At 42.1% G+C, this 22,406-nt stretch overlaps 1 protein-coding gene across 1 annotated transcript in view; it reads right to left on the bottom strand.

The window, feature by feature from the left end:
* Window positions 1-22,406, bottom strand: part of PKHD1 (PKHD1 ciliary IPT domain containing fibrocystin/polyductin) — a 588,229-nt gene that overhangs the window by 448,770 nt on the left and 117,053 nt on the right. Inside the window, exon 34 of the mRNA XM_075554069.1 lies at window positions 13,127-13,277. Within this exon, the coding sequence (XP_075410184.1) occupies window positions 13,127-13,277 (151 nt within the window). The remainder of the gene's footprint in view (window positions 1-13,126; window positions 13,278-22,406) is intronic.

Here is a 22,406-nt window from a genome sequence, read left to right as displayed (position 1 = left end):
AAATGACAGCAGTGACGGTGATGACGGCGATCTCAGTGAGGACAGCGTCTATGATGACCTCACACCAGCTGAAGCTCTGCATTGGGATACGGATGATGATGAGGAATCCAGTTTTGAAGGATTTTTAACTCTTTACATTTTAGCTTGGTTGCTGATTGAGCTCAGGGTATAGTAATCTTAAGGTATCATTGTTGATACCTTATTGTTTTTGTTGAACCTATTTTCCACTTACTGCGCTGGTTTACTAATATTAACTGACTTGCTGTCCTTTTATTTATGTTTTTATTTAAAATAAATATTTAAATACATTACCCTACTGATGTCTCAATTTTTAGTAATTTTATTTTCATTTGTTTTGATTATTGAAACTCACCAATAGCTTCTGCACTTTCCACCCTAGGCTTATATGTGAGTCAATCAGTTTTTCTGGTTTCCCAGGTAATAATTAGGTACCTTGGCATATACTCGGGTCAGCTTATATTCGAGTATATACGGTAGTTTAAAGCCACCAGCACTCTGTGGAGAAAGATGCCACTTTCTACTCCCACCATCAGTCAGAGTCTCAAAAACCCACAGTGGCAGTTCTACTCTGTGCTGTAGGGTCATTGGATGTAGGAATCGACTCTATGGCAGTGCGTTTGTTCAGTTAGTTTGGTTGGTTGGTTTTCTGGGGGTCAGTGAGTGAGAATAGAAACACACAACCAAGTACAGGAAAATAGGAATCCAGAGGATGGAAAGAGGCTGCCAGCAACATGATGTCTGCTCACTTGCCCCCACTGAAACCACCCAGTCAGAATGTCTGCTGAATGCTCCCATCCCACAGTGTAGCCTGGCACACCTTGCTACCGAGAATGTAGACCCTGCTATGGTTCCAAGTGGACTCAGGAAGAAGAACTAAAGGCACCATGTGTGAGCAATGAGATAGGCAGATTACTGCAAAATAACTTATGGAAAGGAGTGTCATTGGACAAGACTGACTAGATGTTGTGCAGTAACCAACAAAGGCCAAATTCTCAGTAGGGTAAACACATGTTAGAATAATATTGCTGTCATTGCTCTTGGTTGCTGAGAATCCAGTGAAGACTCATAACAGACTCATGAACAACAGCACAGAACACTGCCCAATCCAGTGTGATCCTCTCCATTGTGATGTTTGCGCCATTTGTTTCACTGCTGTGCTAATTCATGTCATCCAGGGGCTTCTGCATTTTCAGTGACTCTCTATTTTACCAAACGTGATACCCTTTTTCCAGAGACTGGCCTCTCCTGATAATATGTCCAAGGTGTGTCGGATGAGGTCTCACCTTCCTCACTGCTAAGGAATGTTCTGGATACACATCCTCCAAGACATACTTGTCTGTTCCTCTGGTGGTCCTTGGTATATCCAAAGCACTTCACCAAGGCTATAATTAAAAGACTGTTTTCCATATTCATTATCCAGCTTTCACATGTATATGAAGTAATTGAAAAGGCCTTGACTTGGGTCAGGCCACCTTAGTCCTCAAAATGATTTTGCTCTTCAACACTTTAAAGAAGTCTTTAGCAGCACATTGGCCCCATGCAGTGCGTCATTTGGTTTCTTATGGCTGCTTCCATAGGTGTCGATTGTAGATTGAAGTCTATACATGTATATAATTTTCTATTGACTAAAATTAAATCCTAGTCATCTCCAGTCGTTTTCCTGTTTATTATGATGCTACTTGATCATCTAGTCATGCGGATATTGAGATGTAATTTATATTGAAGGCCGTAATCTTTTGTCTTCATCAGTAAGTGTTTCGAGTCCTCTTTACTTTCAGAAAATAAGCGTCAGGTATCTGCTTATCACAAGTTGGCAGTGAGTTGTTCCTCCAACCCCGGCGTCAGATTCTTCTTTTTATAGGCAAGCTTCTCCTATTACTGTTGACCATATGGAATGAATAAGGGTGGAAGAAGGATGCAATACAGATGTAATATTTAAGGTTTTGTGTCAACTTGGATAATGAAGACTCTCAGTGGTTTGGCTGTTAAGACCCGGTTCCCTGATAATAAGGTTTAAGACCATGTAATTAGCGCCATAATGGGATCTACTACGAGCAGCCAATCAGTTGTAAGAAGATGAATTTGAGAAGCCACACCCCAACTCAGAGAACATCCCTGAACTAATTAATTGAAAGGCAGTTTCCTCACTGGTATAACTCCTAATATACGTGGACAATAGCAAAGTTTTCTTTCTTTTTATTGGTTCTGGGTCCTACATCAAGCCCATATCTGACCTCCAGTTCTTAGGACCTGAGCCAGCTGCCTACCACCATGAATTTATTCACTTCTGCAGCCAGAAGCCCGCTGGCTGATGTGACTATCTTGGTATCATCAGTCACTGCAGTTATGCTTGTCAAAAGATGCCTCCAGCTTGACATCTGATTCCTGGATTTAAAACTTGCCTACCTCTATGATTATGTGAGCCATTTCTCTGATATCAAATGATATGCATGTATAGACTTCATTAGTTTTGCTTCTCTAGAGAGCCAGCCTAAGGCATCTGACATACACCTTTCCCGGTTTTCAGATGTTCAGGATTCCCTTGTTTCATTGGAACAACTGCCTCTAGGCCTATGTACAGGTTCCTCCCTGCGTAAAATGAAGCTAATTAAAAATAGCAACGCATAAGAAATGTTTATATCATGTTCACATAGAGACTACTAAAAATGTTGACAACACTCCAGAACAGAGCACGTGCCCTTTGTAAGTTGACTCTGTATTCTGTTATGATGTAGTCACTGTGACAAAGGGAAAAAAGGCTTCGATAGTTGGGTCCAGAAATTAAATGCCTCTCCCTACATTCTTAAGCCCTGATGGTTTAGGAGTAGAATTCTCACTCTGCTTGCAGAAGGCCTGGATTTGATTCCGAGTCAGTGCATCTGATAGGTAGCTACCATTCATCTGGCAGTCAGGCTTCCACTTGGCCATGAGGGGCAAAGGTTCCAGTAGAGCTTGTACACTAAGACAGACTCGGGGCAAAGTCTGAAAATTTACTTCCCAAAACCAGCCAATGAAAATCCTATGGACCTCAAAAGTCTTAGGTGAAATCCATCACAAGAGTAGAATCAGGCAAGATTTTGCTCTGTTGTACATGAAATTTTCATGAGTCTACTTTTATTCCCTTGACTTGAAGTTATCTTGATTCCATAGAGAAAGGTAATAAGAAATATGCCTAGTGCCAGTGTTGGGATCAATAATTCCTCCATCAACACCCTGCTGTTGCCTGGTTGTCTTAGGCTATGTTCTGTACAGAAGAACAACCAGTGACACTCATATATAGAGATAGATTTGTATCAAGAAAATGGCTCACATTGTTGTATCTGGGGGACACTAAAGTTCAGGTAAGTTGTAAGTTTATTGATCAATTGTTAAGCTGGAGGCATCTCTGATTTCTACTTGTGGGAAAAGATATGCTCAAGATTGGCAGGAAGACCACAAGCTAATCACTACAGAGACAGATGAATAGAAGGTCAGTAGGTCAGGATTATAACTAGAGAGGTGAATGAATACAAGGTCGAGAGGTCAGCTAGCAGGCCATGGATGACTTCCAGGACCAGCAGGCGATATGGCAGCCCATTGGCTCAAGTCCAAAGAACCAGAGGTTGATGGGCCAAAAAAGGGCCCAGATTTAACAAAAATAAAAACATTTTTCCACAGCATCCATTGGTACCTCCCAAGGCCATTAAGTGCATCAGGGTTGTCTATTGAGGAACAATTTATCACATTGTGGAGGCTTACAACTGATGAACCATGGTAACATTGTATTAGATCAGGTCATGGGAATTACTACATGGTAACTGCCCCCAAACTGAAGATTCTCTCCTAGCTAAGTGGACACAAACTCTTAACTATCATACCTGTCATAAACTGACTTTAGCTAAAGACAATCAGGGGTCAAGGAAAACCACAAAGGCAGCAGGAGGACTTCACTAAATGAAGTGCTATATATATATATGGTACTTCATAATTACACTTCATACTGATAGCCAAATCTTCATGTTTAACAGGTCCTGTAAAGGAGCTACATATCCAAACTCTTCTGAGGCTCATCTTAAGCCTTCCTTACAACACACACACACACACACGCACACACACACAACCATCATCACTACATATGCAAAGTGGGACTACATCCTAATCTCTGAAAACACATTCATCTACTATCTGAGATAGATATGATATATATATATATATATATGTCATTGAGGTGTTTCATGAGATTATGTCAATTCCCTCACAGTTATGACAAACCAGGGAGGAATAAAGAAAATAAGGAAAAAAACATTTTTAGAAAAGAGCTCTTTTAATTCTATCCAACATCCCTCCTTCTCTCTTCCTGTTTCCCCTTTTCTTCTTTTCTAAAACAACCTTCTGAGAGAAGAAAGTTATTTCTCTCTGAGATGAATTCTCAATTTAATGAAGTCAGTTCCCATAACACTTTCAACATTTGAACAAGCACGTTCTCCCTAGGAAATTTAGATGTTTTTCCTATTCATTTTCATCCAAATTTTTCTATTTACTGACTTCCAATTTCTGCAGCCTTTTAGGCAAGGCTTCCTACATTTCTCTCACAAAGAAGTACACTTGAAGGACAACTACAGAAAGATAGGTCTGGGCTTGGCGACATTTTATTGTGTCCTGCCTAATGTCTCCATGAATCAAGCTGGCTTCACGGCACCTGAAACCATGGCCCTTGAAAGAAAGAGCAAACTTCAAGCAGTGACATAAACAACAAGAACCTTGGGAGAGGAAGATGGATAGCTGAGCCCGTAATTTTTTAAAGAGAATACCACTGAGGTAAACCACACGTTTTCAGTATTTAGTATATTGATGATCACACCTCTAGACAGAGATGATCATTTGCTGTTGCAAATAAAAATGCCGTATTTATTAGATTAAAAAATGATGACACTTCAGAATTACAGCAAAATCTTCATGTTTAACAGGTCCTGTAAAGGAGCTACATATCCAAACTCTTCTGAGGCTCATCTTATGCCTTCCTCCATCACACTCACACACTCACACACACATCATCATCATCATCATCATCATCACTACATATGTAAAGTGGGACCACATCCTAATCTCTGAAAACACATTCATCTACAATCCGAGACCCCTCATCCCTGGAAAGAGGACCAAGTCATAAGTGGACCCTTTGAATTTTACGTGGGTTCTGTAAAGATGTGATTCACTGCAGTCTCGTCAGAAAATGAATTCATGGACCTCTGGAAAACAAGCTTTCCTTTCATCTAGAGCATTAAATACACTGTTAGCTTCATTCCTAAGGACTTCATTTCATCCTGCCATGTCACAGACCAAGAACTTGAGACTTGAGATTACAAAATTTAGTTGCCAAAAATGGCCAGATGAGTCAATAACAAAGAATTTGAATAATCGTGGGTCTTCACTCACCAATTTCACTTCCCCTGTCAATCCAAAGAACCTTAATGGGTTGGCTTTCCACCACCCAAACCAATTTCATAGCCTGCCAGGTTCACAGCCAAAGCATGCCTATCTGAGGGCAAAATAAATCTCATATTTGTAAAGGCCCAGAAGATACCTAATTATTACATTCCCACAGTCAAATCCAAAATGAGCCCATGTATTTCTGCACGATATTAGGTTTCACTGAGAAAATTCCACACAGTATTTACTTGGACTAGGATGAGTTGTACTTTAGAAAGAAATAACCATGTCAAGTCCCAAAGGGACGGCTCTCTGTTATTAATAGGATAATTTTTGCAGAGCTAATAAAACTCATTGTTTTCCGCTGAGAGCAGAAACTTATTTTAAGATAAAAGTTAATAGCAGAGTACTTGAAATGGTTTCAACTCCCGTATGATGATCTAAGGGCAGCCTAGTGGCACAACAGGTCAAGCACTGGGCTGCTTTACCAAAAGCATAACGAGGTAATGTGTTCCTGTAAAGTCACAGCCCTGGCAACCCTGCGGCACATGTCTCCTCGGCCCCGTGTAGAGTCAGACTTGACTAGACAGCAGTGAGTTTGGGGTGGGGAGTCATAATTGCAGCGATATATGAACTGAGAATGATAAAGGTTTTTTTTTTAGCCAAATTATAGCAAAGTGTTCTCATCGACTCATTTTTAGAAGAACTGACTATCATGAACCCATTTAATAGAGACGGGGCGGCACACAACTCACTCACTCAGAAGTTACACCTTCATTCAAGAGTAACCATTTCCTGAATTCCTTCTTAAAAATTAGAAAAACACAAGAGAGACCCAAACACACAGACGTCATGGCTTAAAATAAGTGGCAAGGCCACTTTTCCACGGCAAGATCTGTCTGTGGTAACACACAGCAAACAATGGAATAAATTGTAATGGCTGGACTTTGCATAGCAGGGTCCATACAGTTTGAGAAGTAGTGACAGATTTATCCTCTGGCTTAATTTCTTCAATACAACCCAGTGATCAGGACACAAGCTACTCACCCATCACGGCCGATGAGAAAAACGTGCTTCAAGTTCTTCTTATCGTTTCTTTCTCCGTGCCCACAAATGGATTTTGAAAACATGAATTCCCCTTGTGCTGTAGTCTGTTACATTTAGAAACATCCCCATGTGTCTAAGCAGTCTTTGAAAATAGATTCTTAGTGGTTGTCATTTCTTGTATAGTTGTCCCTTTATGGATTTAACCAAAAATAGCAAAGCTATATTTTGAGGATTTCCAATGAATGAGTTGCTCTGTTAAAAGCTCAACATGCATTGTCTAATTCTCAGAGCTCCATGGAGAAGGAATTAACTGGCCCTGAAGGAGCCCTGCTGGCATAGTGGACCGAAGGATGTGCTGCTAACCACAAGGTCAGCAATTCAAACCCACTGAGGGAGAAAGGAGGCTTTCTGTGCCCATAAATAGTAAATGCCTCAGGATCCCAAAGGGGAAGTTCTACATTGTTCTATAGGGTTGATATGAGTCTGAATTAACTGGATGGTAAGTGTGTGTTTTTTGTTTGTTTGGGGATTTTTGTTTGTTTGTTTTGTTAATTTTTTTAAGCTAAGGAGACTTTTCCCAACATTGTAAAGGGAAAAGCCCCAGGATTAGCTTTAAATCCAGTTTTATTCTAGAGTCAAGACCATCACCACTATATCATCATGTCTCTATTCAGTCTTCAGCTTCCTCATCCTCCTATATTTTTATATGTATTGGCTTTCCCCAAAAGCTGGTGTCCTGGCTATCAACAGACTTGCTGTACTCATTGACTACAGCGAGAATCCAGCTCATTGTGGTCTTACGCATGGTGAGTCCTCTTTTTCCCTGTTGTCTAGGGAGGTGAGGTTTCTTGCAGATCTGCAACCCACTGCCTCCCCAACCCTCACAGGTGGCTGCCAGATAGTCAGACTCATTCCACCCAGAGCGTCTCCTCCAGGTCAGCCAGCTCAGGAGGAGTGATTGAGTGCTGCCTCGTAAAGTCCCTGGTCTAACAACCACCAGCTCCACCCTTTTTCCAGATTATCTCCCTCCACACACCACCCTGAAAATTCGATTAAAAAAATCTGCTTCCATCAAGTTGACTCATGGTAACCCTGAAGACTTTATTTTAAGGCAAAAGTTGCCACTGCCGTTCAGTTGATTCCAACTCCGCGTGACCCTATAGGACAAAGTAGAGTTGTCACTTCCTATATACATCTGTAAGGGAGCAAAGCACTTCCTCTTTCCCCCAAGGAGCCACTGGTGGGTTTGAGCTACTGATTTTGCAGTAGCCGCTCACGGCCACGCTCTCTGTGCCCTGAAGACACACGATTGAAGAAGAAGACAAAAAAAAACAAACAGAAAGAACTCAGGATGGGGGAGGGGCAGGGTGGAGACGAGTGTTTTCACACATCCCTTAGAGAATAAAGTTGATTAGGGAATAAAATGTTTTTCTTCTGAAAGAGTGAGGTTTCATTTTCTATTTCTGAATTTTCTATTCAGGAGGTTTCTGTGTTGTTGTTATTGTTGTCATTTGGGTTCTTGTATTTCCTCTCTTTTTCTTTTTCTATTAAGTTAGGCTCTAAATAGCTATGCACGGTATGAAGAAAATGTCAAATTTGTCACACTGCAATAGTGCATAATTTGGGGGAGTCAGCTTGAATCCCATTTCCATAGCGCCATTCCCAGCTCACAGCCACACTGCAGGGTACCTATGGCTTACAGAAGCAGGGTGTCACATCTTTCCCCCAGGGAGCTGCTGGTGTGTTCAAGCCACTGACCTTTCAGTTGGCAGCAGAGCATTGAAAGTGGGTTTTGATTAAGTAGCGTGCTTTTGTTTTATTATCGACAACTCAATGCCAATAGACTCCTGCATCCATTCATTACTGTAAGATGAATCAAATATGGGTCCTACCCTCAGGAAGTTTGAAATCTAGTAGGAAGGGAGGAAATCCAAATAAAAGGAGTAATTTTAGAGTACAAAAAAACATCAATTCTATAAGGCAAGTAATGAGGGAAGGGGGAGCAAGGAGGGAGGGGGAAAATGAGGAGCTGATATCAAGGGCTCAAGTGGAAAACAAATGTTTTGAGAATGATGAGGGCAACAAGTGTACAAATGTGCTGGACACAATGGATGGATGGATGGATTGTGATAAAAGTTGTACGAGCCCCCAATAAAATGATTTTTTTTAAAAAAAGACAAGTACAGTAAAGTATTATGAGATTTCCTGTGGGAGAAAGATGAGGCTGTCTATCCCTGTAAATACTTACCTGTAAATCCTGTATACCTGTAAAGCTTTTACCTGTAAAAATTTTACCCTGTGGAGCATTTCTGCTCTGTTCTATAGGGTCATTATGAGTTGGAATTGACACAATGGCAGTAGGTTTGGGGATTTATGGGGCTTTGTAGGAGAAAAACATTCATTTTAAGAAGAGAAACATCTTCCTGAGGGATCTGTATATTGAAGAGCCCAGAGGAATTTCTTAACTATACATATCAGGGTGTGGGTGTGATATAATCAGTCAAACATGAAGGCTTGTCTCAAAGCTGTGTTACAGTGACTAGTATGATAGGAGGGGCCTGGGTAATGCACTGGTTAAGCTTTGGGAAGCTAACCCAAGAGTTAGCAGTTCAAACCCACCCAGTGACTCCGAGGGAGAAAGACATGACAACTGGTACATAGAGATCACAGCAAGAAAAGCCCTATGGAGCAAGCCTTCTACCCTGTCACATGGAGTCTTTATGACTCAGAATTGCTTTCACTGCATCCGACGAGAGAAAAGATAAGTGTTGATCTCGTCCAAGCATCCACAGATGAAGTTACACACTGTGAGCACGCAGCTTTAATCGAAGTATCTTTAAGGTAAGGAGCCCTGGTGGTGCAGCGATCAAGCATTCCTTAGCACGGCTGAGCGTGGGCATAAGGAAGATGCCCTCCAACTATGATACCTATCTGCATTTCATTAAACAATAATAACGTGAACCACATTTCCAGGCTTATTTTCATTGGTGTTATATATTTTTGTATATGAAGATTTTGCTCCAGTTATTGAGCCATTCTTCATTAGGTTGTCTTTTTGTGATTGAGTTATAAATGTTGTCTGAATAAAAGTCCTCTGTCAAATACATGTTTTGATGGTTTTTCTCCTTGTCTATGGCTTGTGCATTCATTTTCTCCATGGTCCCTGAAGATAGACCAAAAAGTGTTTCATTTTGTTCCTGTTCAATTACATTTTCTTTCTCTTTTATGTTGCTGTTGTTGAAGGACTGATGGGGACCTTCGACAACAGAGTAGAACTACCCTTTCCTAGAAGGTAGTCTTTATGGAAGCAACTGCCTCTATCACCAGCTTCTCCAAGTGAGAAAGATGGGTCTCTCTGCTCCTAAAAGATTTACAGCCTCACAAACCCGCAGGGGCTGTTCTACTCTTGTCCTAGAGAGTCTTCTGAGTTGGAATCAACTCAATAACAGGGAGTAAGTGAGTAGGTGGGTGAGTGAGTGAGTGAGTGAGTGAGTGAATGAGTGAAGGTCCTCAAAATGTATTGTTATTTTTCAAGATAGTTTGACTAGCCTAGCTATTGCATTTCAATAAAAGTTTTTGCATCATCCTGGAAACTTCAAAAAATCTTTGGATATTTATTAAATTTATGTTAAATATGAAAATCAGTTTTGAAAAACTAACATTTTAATATTGTTGAAATCTCCAATCATGATCTCTTTCCTTTACTTTGAATTCATTAAGCTTCTTAATAAAATCTATAGGTTTATAATGTTCATCACATATAGGAACTTTATAACTATTTTTTCTTTAAATATTATCTCCTTTGCTTTCTGACTGGTCTAGGTCAGAGGAGGTAGAGAAAGGTGGTTGATAGGATTATATAATTGAATTGTGAGTGGTTGTTAATAAGGTCGATTGTGATTATAGAAACTTGGAACTCTAACATAGGGATGGGTCCATTTTGTCACCCTGCTGGGTATAAAATAACCTATTGTTGCTGCAATAGCAGACTTACTGCCATCAAGAAGAGAGCCAGGAGATGCATGCCTTGACCCTGAGAGCCCTGTCCATTGCATCTCTTAGATCCAGGAGACAGAAAGCCTGGACATTAGAAGAGTGGTCAGGGAACAGTACAAGCAGGCGGACCTAGGGCATGATAGAGAGTGGTGGGTTTTCTGGTCTATGGAACACATAAAGCTGTTTGTCTTTAGGCAGGTGGCTTGCTTGTGGAGTGGGATGCCTCCAGGTACTTAATTGGGGGCGCTAACTATAGCTGAGCTAACTATAGCTGAGCACCTTCATTTGAAGCTTTAGGAGGAGTGGCATGCCCTATGGGCATTTATCAGCAGTGCTAATAGGTTTATAACATTACTGGGACAAGGCAAAGACCAGACCAAGGAGCTGAAGCAGAAAGAGGCCTGTCTTTGGACATGGCAGAGAAGAGGCTGTCCTGATCAAAGTGCTGTATTCTGAACATTTCTAATCCAGAACTATAACCTGTTAATATTCCCAATAAGCCCCATAATCATGAGTACCGTGAGTGGGTTTTTTGTGGTCATTGCCATGAATTATCAAAGCCGGCTGAGAAACAGTGCTGTGGCGGTGGTAGTTGATATCAGAATCAGTAAGGAACATTGGAGATTGGAGGCCTACCTAACCTCCACTCAGGAATTGACCTCAGACTGATACTTTTGATTCTCCTCCCCCTTGTTAAGTCAGAGGATGTCAGTACCACTCCCACATCCTTTTGCACTCTGTTCTTAAGAGCATCCGTTTAAAAAAAAGAGAGAGAGAGCATTCTTCAAAGTATGGTGTGGTGTTTGTAATTTGTGTTTTGTCTTGGCAGGCAATTAATTTACTGAAGGAGCTGGTGTATTTACTCAAGCCTTTGTTTCTAGGCTCTGTCTCAAGTTCTCAGAGTAGCATTGTATAAGGTCTGCCTGTATTTTGTTCCTAACTCCAAATAACACTGTTATGCATTGGGCTACTAGCCACAGAGTCAGTAGTTTGAACCCACCAGCAGCTCCATGGGAGAAAGATGAGGTGCTCTGTGTCTATAAAGATTTACAGTCTTGGAAACCAAAGGACAGTTCTAGTCCGTCCAATGGGTTCGCTGTGAGTTGGAATAGACTGGGCACCAAGAGAATTCTTTTTCTTTTTTCAATTACCATCCCCACTTTATAGATGACAAGACTAAGGTATAGAGAGGTTAAGCAACTTGCTGACGTCCTCCAAGTAGCAAGCCATGCATTTGAAGCCAGGCAGTCTAGCTCCATAGCCCACACACTTACCCACTGTGCTGGCCTGCCTCTCCCTCCTCCCTTCCCTGAGGGTTTGTCATTAGCCAGGGACAAACGGAGCCCCGGAGAAGTGTGGAGTGCACAGCTCACACAGCCAGGGATGCACAGTCTTCTGACCACAGATCTCTTTCCACACCCTCAACTCTGACTCAGCAGTCCCAGCCCATTCCAGTGAAAAACCCCTGGGGCATCACTGAGAGTCAGCTGCTGAAAAAGGGACACAGAAAGGAGGTGGAGGTTGTGACAGGAATGGTTGGTTTCCAGGATAAAGGATTGAAATGGGCAATGGAAAATAGAGGCCGTATTCTAGGGGAACAATGAAGCATTGTGGGAGTGACCCTTGTGGGCAGGTTCAGGAAGGGAAGGTAAAGGAACATTATGAGCTTGGACAGGTGAAAGAATGGGCCAGCCAGGGCCCAGGAGGGTGGAGAAAGTAATTCAGGAAGGACGGGAGAGCGCTGTGGTTGTGATTGTCTACAATAGATGCTTCAGCACCAGGCCAGAAGCAGCGGCAGGAACAGCATGCGTCAGGATCCTGGGTAGAAGAGTTTGGGATTGGGAATGTTTCCCTGAGAGAGGCGGGTAATAAGCACTCCATAAATGTTTGTTCCAAATAAAGCAGACAAAAGAGAGGAAACTCTGGGGATTGCTTTCATAAAGAGAAAGATACCCAAGGGGGTAGGTGCTCAATAAATACTATTTTTTTATCGGAGTACAGTAAGAAGCCTGGGGAGTTGTAAAAGATTATCCGCTACATTCCAAAGAGCCTTCAGCCTCTGATTTCAATGCTGGAAAACTCCCTGGGGAGGCTGTGGAATCTCTCACTGGGGAGTTTTGAGAAAACATTCTTAAATCCGCCACTTAGCGAGAGTGGTGCAGACGATCAGAAAACGGAAGGATGGAGGAGCTGGGCGAAAGAGCCCCAAGGTCCTTTTTCAGAGCATCCCCTCAAAAGCGGCAGTTTCCCCTCGGCCTCTCCCCGGGGAACAGACGCTGCTGCGCCACCAGGCTGAAGATGGCCGAGTCATCTGGAGAACTTGTAGCCCATTTATTCCATGAAGAAATAAAGCCGCAGAGATCCCTTTTCGGATGTGCGCACGGAACACAGGACAAAACGCTCAGCAGATGATTTGTTCAGGATTTGCTTTAAAAGGAGCCAGGCAGTGCTCATTTATTTTGGAGAAAATATATGATTAACCGTAGTTAACTACGAATTTAGATGCTGTGCATTGGACCAGCTCCTCAAACTTTGAGAGCATTTAATATTATATATCGCTGCCATTTGGACTAAATGGTTTTTTTAATGTACACAATATTACAAATTTAATTTGAGCTGTTTGAATCAGTCTGTAAAAAAGATTTGATTATACCTGAGTGTTCTGGCCCTGGCTTTTCCATATCTCAGTAATCTTGGCGGTAATTGGCTGATTAGGCGTCTCACACTCCATCTCTGCCTCAGTTTCCATGGTAATGTTACAGGAGCTATTATAGATGAGAACTTCATCTCTTTCCACTTTAGGGCTGAAACGAGAGGGGAGGTTAAATGGGGTGTCATCAATCTTAATGAAATGCAATTATTTTTGCTCTTATTAATCATTGCAAGCCATTAGCTTGTGGCAACTACAGGCCACCATTTGTCAAATTTTGCAAATTTCTGTAATTTTGTTTCCATTCTTTTATTGTTTATTTGTTTTCCCTTTATCTGTACACCCTGCAATGAAAATGCACGTGGTAAATATATTTCACGGGGGGGCCTTTTTCTTTGCCAAATCAATTAGGAACATTAGTAAGAGCCCCCCCCAAGCCCAACTAAACACGCAAAGCCAAGCACTTCCAGTTCTTAAAATGGAAGAAAATGTTAGCGATGGTTTTGGGGGGTTTGGTTTGGTTTTCTGTCTCTCTTCCTTTCTTTCTATCCCCCTTCCCTCTGCCTGGGCGTACCCACACTTGGTGCTGGGGGAGTGAATTGCCTGAATCCCCCCAGGGCAGATGGAGAAATTGGAAAACCCACACAACTGGCTAACTGGTCCCTAATTCCAACTGTGAAAAAATGAGCTCATTTAGGCTTTCAATTCCCTCTCCCCAGCTGATGGCAATGAGGCTCTGTTGCTAGCAGTGGAACATTAACTTAGTAAATTAATTAAACTTACTTAACAGCCCAGACTAAGGAGATTCGATATATGTGCCAGTTATACTACCAGCCACTCGCTTTAAAAGTCTTCTGGCTTTAAAGAGAGAAGCCAGACTGAATTGAAAATGAAAAACAGCAGTGGAGCATTACAGTCAGTCTACAAATATGCAGTCTAGAGCAGGTGAGAGCCGAGATGCTGAAGGCTACTGTCCCCAACAGGTGTGATACTCATTCACAAGTAACCCTGACTTGAGGCTTTGCTACAACTAATTGATGAATTGTTAGTGAAAACGGTTAGATTTCAACTCATAGCGACCCTATGCACAACAGAAGGAAACCCTGTGTGGCCCTGCCCCACCTCACAATCGTCCCCATGCTTGAGCTCATTGTTCCAGCCACTGCGTCTGTCCATCTCCATGGACACTGTCCTCTTTTTTGCTGACTGGGTCCTTTAGCAAGCATGGTGTCCTTCTACAGGGGCTAGTCCCTCCTGACGCCATGCCCTGGGGGCCACCATCCTCGGTCTAAGAGCATTCTGACTGGGCTTCCTCCCAAAAAGACTTACTCGATTTTCTGGCAGTCGATGGTATGTTTAATAGTTGCCACCAGCACTATTGTCCAGCTTCACGTACATATGAAGCCATGGATATGACCACGGGTTAAGTCAGGCACACCTTCATCATCGAGGTAGCATCTCTGCTTTCTCAGACTTTATCGAAGTCTTTTGCAGCAGATTGGCCCGTGGTTACCTATCGGTTCTGTTGTAAGGATGTGTTTTCTATTTGCTCTCCTCAGGTGCAATCCATACTGAAGGCCGGAGCCTCTGCCCTTTATCAGTACGTGCTTCAAGTTAACTTGTCTTTCAGCAAACACAAATGTATCATTTGCAGAGGCATTAATGAGTGCTCCTCTCCAGCCTAACGCCAAATGATTTTTCATAGAGCCCAGTTTCTTAGGTTATTTTCTCAGCATGTTGACTGAATGAATTTTGCAAAATGATACAACCGGATGAACATCTTTCTTGATTTTAGACTGCAGAGGATCCCTTTGCTCTGCTTGGAAGACTGTCTTGGTCTAGGTACAGGCGCCCCATGAGCACACTCCATGCTATGGTATGCTCACGCTTTACAATGTTATCCATAATTGGTTCTGACCCACAGAGTTGAATGCCTTTGCACAGCAATGAAATACAGGTAAACATCTTTCTGGTACACCCTGATTTCAGCCGAGGTCCATCTGACACAAGCGATTGCATTCCTCATTCCTCGTGCTCTTCTGAATCTGGCTTGAATGTTTTACAGTGCCTTGTTGGTGAAACATCTCCAGCACACTTTTATGTAAATAGTGTATCAATCACATGGCTCAATAACTTCCATGTTGTGCTGAAACACCGTCCTTTCGAACAGGCAAGGATATAAATCTCTTACGTTTGAGAGGCTAGGTTGTCTTATAATCACTTGGCACAGATAAGTTAGCACTTGAATGTTGCAGCTGTTTGCTGAAGCATCTCAATTGCTACCTCGTTGGTTTTAAGTTCCCCAGTGTCGTTGGGGTGCAGCTCAGACTTCTTTCTTCAGTGTGTCAACACAGAATCCAGGAACAGGAATGGGAGTAGTGATACCAGGAGGGCAGGAGTGAGGGGGAAGGGGTAGAAGAGGCAAGCAGGGGGAAGGGGGGGGGAGGGGACATTGTCAATTGCAATGATCAACACATAACCACCATCACCCGAGGTAGGCAAACAACAGAAACCGTGGGGGGAAAGCGGGTCGGTGTAATATGTGAAAATAATAATAATTTCTAATTTTTTAAGAGTCAGGAGAGTGGGAAGGGGGAGGAGGGGTAAAAAAGCAGCAGATACCAAGGGCTCAAATAAAAAGTAAATGTTTAGAAAATAATGGTGGCAACATATATACAAATATGCTTAATGTAATTGATCTATGGATTGTTAAAAGAGTTGTAAGAGCCACCAAATGAAATGATCTTTTAATAAAACACAAAACAAAACTTTTTCCTTCAGTACCCTTAGTTCTTGATCACATGTTACTTAGGTGAACAGTAACCAATTCTTTTGATACGGCGATTCTTTGTCTTTCTTCCATCTTCTTTTGGTACTTCCTGCATTGTTGAAACCTGGGACTTAAATTATTTTCTTCAGTTCTTTCAGCTTGAGAAATGCTGAGCAAGCTCTTCCTTTTTGCTTCTAACTTCCGGTCTTTGTAGACTTCACTCCTATATAATATTTTACTTCCTCTTCTTGAGCCACTTTTTGAAATGGTCTGTTCATCTCGTTTACTTCATCATGTTTTCCAGTTGTTCTAGGGATTCTCCCTTCAAGAACAAGATTTAGAGCAGTGTCTCCGAAAGCAAGTCATACTTCCCTTGGGCTGGGGGCAGTGGCATGATCCAGGGATGCTGCAAAAGCAGGTGCGCATGCTGCATCTGGAGTGTAGACCGTAACAGAAGCTTCAAATGGCCAAGAGGCACGGAGTAGTTATTTTCTCCGAGAACAGGGTTTTCATCCAATGGTAGGTATATTATAATAAACATCATAATTAGCAATGTTTTATTGTTTCCCACAATTTTATAAAAAATGATCTCATTTCAGTCTGTAAGTCAGGTAGACTAAATAAGTTTGGGAGCCTATGATTCAGAGATTTCTGATGTTGATTTTGGCCTTTTCTATCTTTGTTATTTTAATGACCTTTACTTTATCCGTGCATGATATCCTTGATGTTGTTCTACAGTTCATCTGGTCTTACGCCATTTGTAGTCAGTGTGTCGACCCAAATCAGGAAGAATATACTCAAGACCATACGTTGGCACTCAGAACATGACTCAGTTTTCTTCAGCTTCAGCTCGAATGTGCATATGATCAAATAATGGTTTGTTCCTCAGTCAACCCCTAGTCTTGATCGGACTGATGACATTGAGCTTCTCCATGGTATCTTCACAAAGTATGGTTTCCAACTGGCGAGGTCCATGTGTGTAGTCATCATTTATGTTGTCGAAAATATTTCCAGTGAATAGGTCATTGGTCTTGCAAGGTTGTTGCGTCCCATCTCCAAGATAATTGCCATCACCGGGGTTCTATTTCCAATGACTGATCCTTCTTTGTTCTCAACATTGGCGTTTCCATAAATGGTCATTATAAGAGCATCTTAACTGCTTGTCTAATCAATTTCAGACTGCCAAAGTTGACAAGGGTCTTTAATTTCTCCATTTTTGGCATCCGTGGCTAGTGTGAATTTGAATAGCCATTGCATCCACTGCTCTTACTTGTAGACATACGCATATTATCCCATCACTGATAGCACTTCTTTGGGATAGATCTTGAACTGTTCTTTTTGACAATGAATGTGAGGCCGTTCCTCTCCAGTTCGTTATTCCCAGCATGGACCATATGATCACTGCCGTCAATATTTCCAGTAGCGTCCATATCAGTCCACTGAGGCATGTAATATTACTTTTATGCATTCCATTTTATTTTCTACAACTTCTAATTGGCCTAGATTCTTAGTGGTACATTCCACTTTCCAATTACTGGTGGATATTAGCAGCTATTTCTTCCAGTTTTGAGTCACGCCGCATCAGCCAAGGAATATCCTGAAAGATTTACTCCATCCACATCACTCGACTGTGGGGAAGCAACTCTTCCAGCTTATTTTGAATGTCTTTGAACCTGGAAGGCGCATTTTCTGGCTCTGTATCAGACAACGACCTGCTGCTATTCATAAGGTTTTCATGAGCCAACATTTTCAGAAATAGATGATCAGGTCCTTCTTCCCAGTCTGTCTAGAAATCCTGCTGAAACCCATCCACCACCGGTGGCCTTGATGGTCTTTAAAAGCCCCGTGATATCGTTTCCAGTAGGTCACCTCAGAAAACCAACCTGATAGATGAGGGCTGGGTTGGTAGTAATAATTAATAGAAAGTACCATAATAACTTTTTATAAACTATTATAATTTAGTCATAATTACTAACACTAAATTATTGTAAAACTCCAAACCAATTTAATTTCAACCAAGTCAATGCTGACTCATAGCAACCCTCTGTGGAAGTCCGAGACTGTAACTGCTTACTACAGTAGAAAGCCCAGTCTTTCTCCCGAGGAGCTTTTGGTGGTTTAGAACTGCCAACCATGCAGACTGCAGCCTAATGAGTAACCACTACACCACCAGGGCTCCTTATCTATCATTATACTACTATTCTAAATGGTCTCTATTATGTCCTGGTGACACGATGGATTAACGATTCGGCTGCTAACTACAAGGTTGACAGGTCAAATGTACCAACTGTTCTGTTGGAGGAAGATGAGGTTGTCTGCTCCAGAAATTACAGCCCCAAAACTCTCAGGAGTAGTTCTGTTCTTTGCTATAGTGTTGTTACAAGTTGGAATTGACTCGACAGCACAGGTAGGTATATTTTAATAAGTTATCATTGGCAATGTTTTATTGTTTCCAACAATTTCATATAAATGATCTCATTTCAGTTGCAAGTTTCATAGAAGTGTCAAAGAAGTAGCTCAAAAGATCAGGGTGTTCGCCCAGAGTGAAACACAAAATTCTGAAAATACTGGGATTAGAATCCTGGTAGTTCTGTCTCCTGGAGCAGAGCTTCAAGTTTTGAAAAGGCAACCAAACCTCGGACATGAGCAAGGCAGATCCAGTGAGAAAACCAGGACGAGAAGACACCATAAATCACATCAAACTGTAGACTATTTTCAAATCTCCCACAATTTGCCAGAAATAATTAACAAGATAACTATTGTGTCTCACGCATTTTCTTCTGTTCTTCGTGCTAAACTGTCCTCTAGGTCCACCAGACGAGCTGCACTGAGTCATCTCCAACTCTCAGCAACCCCATGTCTGGCAGAGTAGAACTGTGCCCTATGGGTTTTCAAAGGTTGATTTTTTTTTTTCCAGCGTAGAAAGCCAGGCCTGTCTCCTGAAGTTAAGTCCAGTTGGCTCAAGCCTTCAAACTTTCAGCACTCAAATGATTTAAATGTTTGTATCACACAGGGACCCCAGACTAACCTACCAAATCCAAAGCCAAACCCACTACACCTAATGGACCCCGAAACAAACCCGCTAGACCTACCCTACCAAACCCAAACTAAAACTCTTGAATCTGCTCTGACTCGTAGAGATCCTATAGATCAGAATAGATCTGCCCCATCAGCTTTCCAAGGCTGTAAACCTTTCCAGAAGCAATTGTCAAACCGTCTGCCCTTGGAGCAGTTGATTCAACTGCTAATCTTTAAGTTAGCAGTGAGTGCTTAGCCATTTTAACATCGCACCAGTCAGAACTGAACACAGATCATTTTGACTGACTACTGCAGTAAAGGTCTCCTTTTAGCTGAGCCATCCGTCCCATGGCACCTCCAACTGTGTTCGTCTTTAGCCTCCACACTGAAACTCGGAAGTCTCAGCGATGCTATGGTGTGAGGATTTCACCATTCTGTATTTAGACAGCTGGTTTTCTGAGAAGAATTAACATGTAAATAGTTTTGTATCAGACCAGCTGATTTGAATCCCAAGGCAAAACCTTACCAGCAATATGACCTTGGAGGCATTACTCTCTGACTTTCCATTTCCTCACTTATAAAGTAGAGTTATGAATAATGGAGTGTTTATGTCATAGAGGTGCTGCATGAATTGAAGGACATGAAGCACATGAAGTGAAGAGCAGAGAAGCTGGTACACAGTGTTTAATAAGGGTGACTCTTATCAACAGGGTTGGTGGTCATGGTGGTGGTGGCTTTATTGCTCAGATTAAAAGTAGGACCTCACATTCTTAACTGTGAGATTCGTCTCACTGATTTGGACACATCACTTAAATATACTTTTAATCTGGATCCTGTAGTGTATCTATAATTCTCCTTCCAAAACCATTACCCAGGGGGTAGACAAAGCCTCGGGTTAAATAAAACATTTGCTCCTGTAGATTCTGTTTCACTCAAAGATCCACACAGGAAAAGCAAAGTAATTTAACTCCGTAATTAAAAAGTAAAATTAAATAAATGTGATAGAGCAAAATGCAAAATCCTAGAGATTTTTAAAATCAAAACACTCGACTTCAAAACAAATTAAGGCTGGCACAGACCACTTTGGGCTTATCTTTTGCCCAAAGATACTGGGGAAGGAGGTGGTTGGAATAGTTTGAGAAGCTCCATTATAAATCACTTCCAAACACATCAGAAGGGAAATGAGGTTAGTTTCCAAAGCCATCAGGTTCCCAGATAACTAATTTCACTTTCGAAGGCTCACAAACCATCTGATTAATCACTTGTTTGAGAATTGTGTCAGGGATCACGTCATGCTCCACGTTGTTAGTTTCCATCGAGGGAATTCTGACTCATGGCAACCCTAGGTGTGCCGAGTAGAACTGCTCCTTAGTTGTTGTTGTTGTGTTTGTCTGTGTGTGTGTGTGTGTGTGTGTTTAAGTCTACAACCTTTCAGAAGCAGATGACCAGAGTGATCATCTGAAGTATCTCCAGGTGTTTTCAACCCGCCGACCTTTTGATTAGGAATTGAGCCCTTATCCGCGTGCATCACACAGGGAGCCCTTCCCGTCAAGCTTAGTTATGGCAGTTCTACACGGCTCGTTCTCCACACTGGATCCTCAATCACCCAGAAGTACAAGTTCTTTTTACCTGGGATCTAACCGATCGAGGACTACAGGTCTGAACTCAAAGGAAGGCATGACCAGCATGCTTTCAGCAATTCTTGGCCTTGAGATTCAGTTGTCTCAATGAGCCTCCTTCTGAGTTCTTGAGGCCCTGTGATGGCCAGAGTGAGAACACGCGAGGATGGGTCCCTCTGTCCTCCTTCGCTTTTCCTGTTGGCAGTGCTCTATCATCGTTGAACACGTCTCTCATCGGCTAAAGAATTTAAACTCTTCTCTGCTCACCTAGATCTTTTTCACAAGTCTAGCTCACACTTCCTTTTTCAGGTTTGTCCCTGATTACCTCATTAGAGCTAAGTAATTATGGCTAGAAGGCCCATATTTATGGACTCCATCCCAGTTGCTAGCTGTAAGATAGGCAGTTTGAGAAAAATGAGGCTAAGAAACATCCTGGGAAGCAGTTCTTACACTGTTCTACCTTGGATGAGTTGTGATGAGTCAGAATCAACTCCAAGGCAATTGGGGTGTGGTTTGGGTTTAACTGCTTCCTTAACATAAAATCCTGGACTGGCCTAGTCACAGAATATGAAAATTGTAAGGTTTGTCATTGTCCTCCAAAGGTTGTGCGAATTTACCATCTGCTGGCATCTTCATGTGTTGATCAACACAAAGAGTCAATGTTGTGCAGCACCAACGGGTCACTTGTTTTGCTTCTTGCTCCAGTGAATTATATCTGCTCTTGTCTGGTGTCCTGGTTAGAATGTTGGCAGCACATTTTAAATGACACCAGCAGAGACGTTCATAACTTTTCTTTGTTAACTTTTTGCTGCGAGTCAGGTGAAGGTTTACAGAGCAGCTCGTTGACTTGATGTTCAACAACTCCTCCAGCCTCCCAGGATCATGCCCGTCTCTCCCTTGTGGGGTACTGTGTCTTTCACACAAGTTAACATCTATCTGCCCCCTAGTGTGTAACTCCCCCTTACCTCCACTCCCCTCCTGCCCTGGTAACCTCCAAAGTCTATGTTTTGTTTTTCTTTAGTGTGAAAACTTTTACAAGACTTTAAAAATAATAATAATCTCACGGAACATTTGTCTTGCGATTGACTGATTTCAAATGAAGGATACCACTTTGAATGGGGTCTGAGATTCAGAATGAAAAAAAAAGGCATGGGGCAATATCAGGGAATAGTTCCAGGGAGCCAGATAAAATCCTATTTCAGAGAAGCCAGGAACGGAGAGCATGCGCTTCTCGGGGTCTGACGGGAATGTGTTCTGGTAACCAACCCTCCTGAGTTCCAACTGCAGCTCTCCACTTCCAGGGTGACCCAAACAGGCTTCTCCATGCCCTTCCGGGAAGCAGCCAGCCTGGGAAGTTGTCTGTTGCTCAGGTTAAACATACACCTCTGATGGGAACTTCACGTGGAAACATGGAGTGTCGCAGTTCATCAGGAAGCCAGGCAGCTCTGAAAAGGTCTGCCTATCTTTCCATTGGTCTTGTTTAGTTTGGACAAAGGGGCTAATGGGAAAAAAGGGTCTTCATGATCTAGTTAGGTGCAAGGATTCTATCTAGATGAGAACGAAGGCAGACGCAAGGCAATGGTGTGCACTGAGATAGCACACTAGGTAAAGGTTTGGGTAGCATAGTTGTTACTAGTTGGGCTGCAATCCCCAAGGTGAGCAGTTTAAAACCACTAGTCATTCTGCAGGAGAATGACAGGAACATTTTACTCCCGTAAAGAGTTACAGTCTGGGAATCTCACAAGGGCAGTTCTACCCTATCCTGTACAGACTAGATAGCACTGAGTTAAGTTGTATCCCTGTATTGGAAAATAAATGTTGCTAAAAATGAAGACCACGCAGAGTTACTAGTATAATCACACTAGTAACATTGTTT

This window comes from Tenrec ecaudatus, chromosome 7 (assembly GCF_050624435.1).
Source record: "Tenrec ecaudatus isolate mTenEca1 chromosome 7, mTenEca1.hap1, whole genome shotgun sequence".
NCBI classification, from domain to species: domain Eukaryota; kingdom Metazoa; phylum Chordata; class Mammalia; order Afrosoricida; family Tenrecidae; genus Tenrec; species Tenrec ecaudatus.
Note: the sequence above shows the minus strand (reverse complement) of the source record. Positions and strands in the feature narration are given on the sequence as shown.